The sequence below is a fragment of the Tachysurus vachellii genome, chromosome 21, assembly GCF_030014155.1.
Source record: "Tachysurus vachellii isolate PV-2020 chromosome 21, HZAU_Pvac_v1, whole genome shotgun sequence".
Taxonomy (NCBI): domain Eukaryota; kingdom Metazoa; phylum Chordata; class Actinopteri; order Siluriformes; family Bagridae; genus Tachysurus; species Tachysurus vachellii.
Window position 1 is genome coordinate 18182169 of NC_083480.1, and position 6485 is coordinate 18188653.

Here is a 6485-nt window from a genome sequence, read left to right on the forward strand (position 1 = left end):
GTGAGTAAGTGTGTAGGGGTGAGTGAGTGAGTATGTAGGGGTGAGTGAGTGAGTATGTAGGGGTGAGTGAGTGAGTATGTAGGGGTGAGTGAGTGAGTATGTAGGGGTGAGTGAGTGAGTATGTAGGGGTGAGTGAGTGTCTAAAAGTATTGAATGAGTGTTTAGGGTAAGTGAGTGAGTGAATAAAAGAACTGAGTGTGTGTTTAGGGTAAGTGAGTGAGTGTGTAGGGGAAGTGATCAGGCTCTGATTTGGGACGCGTCCCAGGCAGCTCCCTGCTCTCGTGTGTGGGAAGTGTTTCATATTTACACAGCTGTAAACTTCATTCTGACCGCCGACTCTCTTCTCCGTGTGTAAGTAAGTAAGCGTTGCCTAATTTAACTAAAAAAAGTGACTGATTTTAAATAGTGAGTTTTTAAAATTCACTCCCTCAGTTTGCCTGTAAAATGATAAATATGTATAGATAAAGATATAGATTATTTATGATAAAATAAAATGTGTTTTGAACCCGCTCAGTGTTCACTAGTGAACCCGCTCAGTGTTCACTAGTGAAGCGGCTCAGTGTTCACTAGTGAAGCGGCTCAGTGTTCACTAGTGAAGCCGCTCAGTGTTCACTAGTGAAGCGGCTCAGTGTTCACTAGTGAAGCCGCTCAGTGTTCACTAGTGAAGCGGCTCACGCTAAGTAGCAGTGCTAACAGCTGCTCAAAACAAACCTCGATATTTACTAAAACTTCTCCAACTTTAAAGCGGTGGTTTGTGACAATGCTTTTAGGAAAACAATCTACTTCACGAGTAAATCGCATCTTTGTGTTATCTCTGATGTAGGATTAGTGCCTTAAGCCCTTATGGTGCTTTGTTATGGTCTTTTCTTTTCCCACCTGCTTTTTATTAAGGAGCTTTGGGATTGGTCACTTTGTCTAATGGACAACGTGGACAAAGTATTGACAGCCAATCCTCGCTCAGAAGATCATTGTAACTAGCCAATCAGAAGCGAGAAGGCGGTTTTTCCCAGTACGGGTGAGACACCGTATATTTATAGTATGTAGGATATGAGTTACATATGAATGTAATGTAAATATAAAGTACATTTAAAATGTGTAATTCAGGCGCGTGGAAATGACTTATTGTTAATAAACAATTAACACAAAGTGTGTTTGTCATAAACAGGAGCCATGTGCACGGTTTTGGGCTCCATGACTTCATGCAGCTGATGATTTATTTTAGATAAATATAAATTTTTAGGTTTATTTTTGATTCAAGCTTTTAATCGCAGTCATAAAGTTCAGAGGCTGCGTTGCTCATTTGTGGTGTAATAATGTGTTTGTTAAAGTTTACAGTGTTCTGGATTTGTCTCAAAAAATAACATTTTCAGCTTGTCAGTACTTGTGTCCAAGCAGCAAGCGACAAACCACATCAGCGGTCACATCAGTCAGTGGTCACACCTCGTCAGTGGTCACACCTGTTAGTGGTCACACCTGTTAGTGGTCACACCCATCAGTGGTCACACCCATCAGTGGTCACACCTGTTAGTGGTCACACCCATCAGTGGTCACACCTGTTAGTGGTCACACCCATCAGTGGTCACACCCATCAGTGGTCACACCCATCAGTGGTCACACCCATCAGTGGTCACACCCATCAGTGGTCACACCTGTTAGTGGTCACACCCATCAGTGGTCACACCCATCAGTGGTCACACCTGTTAGTGGTCACACCCATCAGTGGTCACACCCATCAGTGGTCACACCCATCAGTGGTCACACCTGTTAGTGGTCACACCCATCAGTGGTCACACCTGTTAGTGGTCACACCCATCAGTGGTCACATCAGTCAGTGGTCACATCAGTCAGTGGTCACACCTCGTCAGTGGTCGCATCCTGTCAATGGTCACTCATTTTCAGTGGTCGCATCCGTGAGTGGTCACACCTCCCGTCAGTGGTCACATCAGTCAGTGGTCGCATCCTGTCAGTGGTCACACCCGGTCAATGGTCACTCATTTTCAGTGGTCACAGCCGTCAGTGGTCACACCTCCCGTCAGTGGTCACACCTCCCGTCAGTGGTCACATCCAGTCAGTGGTCACACCCTGTCACTGGTCACATCCAGTCAGTGGTCACAACCTGTCAGTGGTCACAGCCTGTCAGTGGTCACAGCCTGTCAGTGGTCACACCCTGTCAGTGGTCACAACCTGTCAGTGGTCACATTCTGTCAGTGGTCACAGCCTGTCAGTGGTCACACCTCCTGTCAGTGGTCACATTCTGTCAGTGGTCACATTCTGTCAGTGGTCACAACCTGTCAGTGGTCACACCCTGTCAGTGGTCACAGCCTGTCAGTGGTCACACCCTGTCAGTGGTCACACCTTGTCAGTGGTTACACCCATCAGCACCTCGCCCTGACACTGTGGAGACCGAACGTGATCAGACAGGTTTTCACAGCCACTTTTACACGTGATGTAACATTCAAACAACTGCAGGGAGGAGAAAAAAAACAGCGTGTGATATAATCTGACATAATATATCTCAGTATAAACTCACACAAAAAAACAGTTTTGTTGTAAAAGTAATTATAAAAGGATAAAAAGCATGAAAAATTGGGATAGTTGGTAAAACACTTCCAGAGCTGACGATCACTCGAGGGTCTTATACAGCAGTGCTATAAATATCACATACCATTTATGGTGTGTGTCTGTTACAGAGCTTTGTTTCAGAGCAGCATGGCTCGAGGACACCAGAAGATCCAATCTCAGCAGAAAAACGCCAAGAAGCAGGCAGAGATCAAGAAGTCAAAAGGTCACGACCAGAAGACGGCAGCAAAGGCTGCGTTGGTGTATACATGTGGAGTCTGCAGGGTGGGTTATCACACACACACACACACACACACACACACACACACACACACACACAGCTTTCAGTATGTGTGAAGGCGACATGAGTGGATTCTTAAACTCCAGACTGTAACAGGAAACAGTCAGTGGTCACACCCCGTCAGTGGCCACACCCCGTCAGTGGCCACACCCCGTCAGTGGCCACACCCCGTCAGTGGCCACACCCCGTCAGTGGCCACACCCCGTCAGTGGTCACGCCCCATCAGTGGCCACACCCCGTCAGTGCTCAGTAACACTGTAGAGTAGAACAGAAGTGGTCATGGTGTGATCGGAGATGTGAGACATCTAAGACTTGTAAATTGTGACTCATAACATTTCAGAATTTAAGCCTGTAGTCCAATGTTTCTGATTGTAAACTAAAGGAATGAAACAGCATAAAGACGAGACGTTTTTCTCTGCGTTTTTCTCGTGGCCTCATATGTAAATTTAGAGCCCCACAAGGGGTCATGAGCCCCAGTTTACCAAACTTATGGAGCAAAAAATTAGGCAGAAAGTGAAAGCACTACCTCCAGGGGGTGCTGCTGTGTCTCCCACAGTGCAGTGAAATATTATTTTTATATTTATTATTTATTTATATATATTTTTTATTATATTCACATTTTACATTGTTTACAGTGATAAATAACATCAGTCCTGTAAATTAAGTCCCATCGATGTTATTATTTTTATTAATATTACTATTATTTTTTTATTTTATTTTTTTTTCTTTACGTAGGACTGAGTGATATCTGTAGAGTAGTTTGAAATAGTTTAGGTGAATTTAGAGTTATAGGAATTTTCTGTAACATGCACATACGCACATACACACACGCATACACACACACACTCTTTCATTCAAGTCTGTTATTAATTTTTATTTATTATTTTAAAATGATATGTTTTGTGTATGTTTAAATGCTTGTCTCACACTTGTCTATTTTAAACTAAAGAAAAAAAAGTTTAATCGTAAATACATTTCACAGACCTCTCCAGATTTTCTAATAAATATAATCTGTATATAAACTCATTGTTTAATTGATCCAGTGATATGTTTATTGGAGCTGAAAGCTTTCTTTTTTTAATGAATTTGTATTTATTTATGTCCACCAACAGTACAAATTATTGTTTAAATGAAACATTATTTTAAATTCAGCCTCTTTAAATGTTTAATTTTTGAATTAAGTCTGTTCACTTAAGAGAGCAAACGTATTATAATAACAATAAAAAAATGTATAAAACAACTGTGAATACTGTTGGATATTTAGTCGCTCTTCCTAAAAGGTCACATGACTCGTAAAAAAAAAATAAATATCAACAATTATGTATGTAACATTGAACTGTGGTGGCAGCGTGAGGTGACAGCGTGTGGTGGCAGCATGTGGTGGCAGCGTGTTCTGGCAGCGTGTGGTAACCACATGGTGGCAGCGTGTGGTGACCTTGTGGTGGCAGCCTGTGGTGATCGTGTTGTGGCAGCGTGTGGTGGCAGCATGTTCTGGCAGAATGAGGTGACAGCGTGTGGTAACCGCATGTGGTGGCAGCGTGAGGTAACCACGTGTGGTGGTAGCGTGTTCTGGTAGCATGAGGTGACCGTGTGGTGACCGTGTTCTGGCAGCGTGAGGTGACCGTGTTCTGGCAGCGTGTGGTGGCAGCATGTTCTGGCAGTGTGAGGTGACAACGTGTGGTGGCAGAGTGTGGTAACTGTGTATGGTGGCAGCGTGAGGTGACTGCGTGTGGTAACCGCGTGTGATGGCAGCGTGAGGTGACAGCGTGTGGTAACCACGTGTGGTGGCAGCGTGAGGTGACCGTGTTCTGGCAGCGTGTGGTGGCAGTGTGTGGTGGCAGCGTGTGGTGACCGTGTGCTGGCAGTGTGTGGTGACTGTGTGGTGGCAGCGTGAGGTGACCGTGTTCTGGCAGCGTGAGGTGGCCGTGTGGTGACAGCGTGTGGTGACCATGTGGTGGCAGCGTGAGGTGACCATGTGGTGTCAGCATGTTGTGACAGGAGTGATGTGAACCCTGTCTGAAAGCATCATCTAGTCTCTGAGTTACGTGAAATAAACTGAGCTGGTCTGAGATCAGGAATTTGCCGTCATGGCAACAACTCCAAAGCTCCAAACGTAATTCAGAATGACGTCACATCGTGAATTCAGAGCATTGAGGCACGTCTTGTGGTTTTTGAAGCTGAATAAACACATTAAACAAATATAAACACATTTTTTTGCACTAAGCCTAATGGTTTTTCTTTAAAACATAGTTAAACAGAGAAACTAATAGAAACTTAATATTCAGTCTAGCTTTACTTATAGCACATTTTTCTAAACTGTTGCATCTCTCTGTAGTCACAGATGCCGGATCCAAAAACATTTAAGCAGCATTTCGAGAGCAAACATCCCAAAAATCCTCTTCCTCCAGAACTGGTGGGTGTAGAAGCCTGAGCATCGCTCCCCAGACCTGCACTGCGGCGTCACCATCAAGGACTGTTAACACTGTCAACTGTTGCCCCAACAGCAAAAAAAAAACACATGCAGACATCTGTCTGCCTGTGTCCGTCCGTCTGTCCGTCTGTTTGTCCGTCTGTCTGATTAACTCCACACTGGTTTGTGTTGATTGCGTCTCACACACTGCTACACTGAGGTACAGTGAGGTGATGATATACAGGTGACGGGGTGTTGATGATGTAATTATAAATGCTGTATTTTCCAGATTATAAAGCCTATAAAAACTATATATAAATATAGTGTTGCGACGGATATTTAACAACTTTTACATTATCAACTGCCCAGTTTTCGGTGTTTCACTTTAAGTAACTCAGCTGTGATTTAACCTCTAAACCTAAACATAATATAAATAATTAGCGTCCCGTAAGGGATCTGTGCTAACTGAGCATTGTTATCATTACAAAAAATAACGACGTTATACATTGATGTTAATTAGACTTCAATATGATGTGATGAATGTATTTATAAATTAATTTTTTGCTCAAGAGACAGGCAGAATAAAAAAATAAAACTTTTAAACTGGAACATATGCTACTCCAAACCTGTGGATGGATTTTATTTAATTTGTGGATAAAAGTGATGATTGTTTTGTAATTTTTCAGAGCGCACTGGATGTACTTATGGGTGATTAATTAAATACTATTTTAATTTTACTACAGAAATACTTCCTCTTCGCTGGAATCGAGTTCAGTGACCTGGTTCCTGTGCCAATGTAATATAACATTCTAATAAAGTTTAATTTTGGTTATGAACTGTCCTGTCTTTTTATTCACTTACCAGTCAATTAGGTGGAGCTTAAATTACAATAATTAACTTAAATTAGTCAAACTAAAGTGATCCCACTTGTATATTATAGCTACAGCTAGTCAGCTAATGAACAACTAGCTACATGCTGCATGGTGATCATTAGCTCTGCTGTCTTCAGGTCCTACTGAACTTGGCTGCTGTTTGGATTACATTACAAAATACTTCATGATAGCTACCCTGAGGTATTATGGGTTTTACCTAACATTAGCTTGTTGGAAATCTAAAAATAAAGCAGTTTGCTTCTTTTTTTTAGCTTGCTAATAAACTGCTAACTTGTGGTGGCATTTATTTTTAGTTTGTTTTAAAAAGTTTAATTATTCCTGG

At 42.4% G+C, this 6485-nt stretch overlaps 1 protein-coding gene across 3 annotated transcripts; it reads left to right on the forward strand.

The window, feature by feature from the left end:
* Positions 1–237: 237 nt before the first annotated feature.
* Positions 238–6102, forward strand: znf706 (zinc finger protein 706). Of its 3 annotated transcripts, none has more exons than XM_060857205.1 (3): positions 238–351; positions 2691–2844; positions 5196–6102. In XM_060857205.1, exons 2-3 carry the CDS (start codon positions 2710–2712, stop codon positions 5289–5291), a joined length of 231 nt encoding a protein of 76 aa, XP_060713188.1. In that variant the 5' UTR covers positions 238–351; positions 2691–2709; the 3' UTR covers positions 5292–6102. The 3 variants fall into 3 exon arrangements, with proteins under 3 accessions (XP_060713188.1, XP_060713187.1, XP_060713189.1); XM_060857204.1 differs by having other exon boundaries at positions 272–355; XM_060857206.1 differs by lacking the exon at positions 238–351 and adding an exon at positions 892–1015.
* Positions 6103–6485: the final 383 nt, after the last annotated feature.

Excerpts from the sequence above, each read along its gene's own strand:
- znf706 (XM_060857205.1), top strand. The coding sequence starts at position 2,710 with ATGGCTCGAGGACACCAGAAGATCCAATCTCAGCAGAAAAACGCCAAG. Across the intron at positions 2,845-5,195 it reads ATACATGTGGAGTCTGCAGG|TCACAGATGCCGGATCCAAA; the intron begins GTGGGTTATCAC and ends ATCTCTCTGTAG.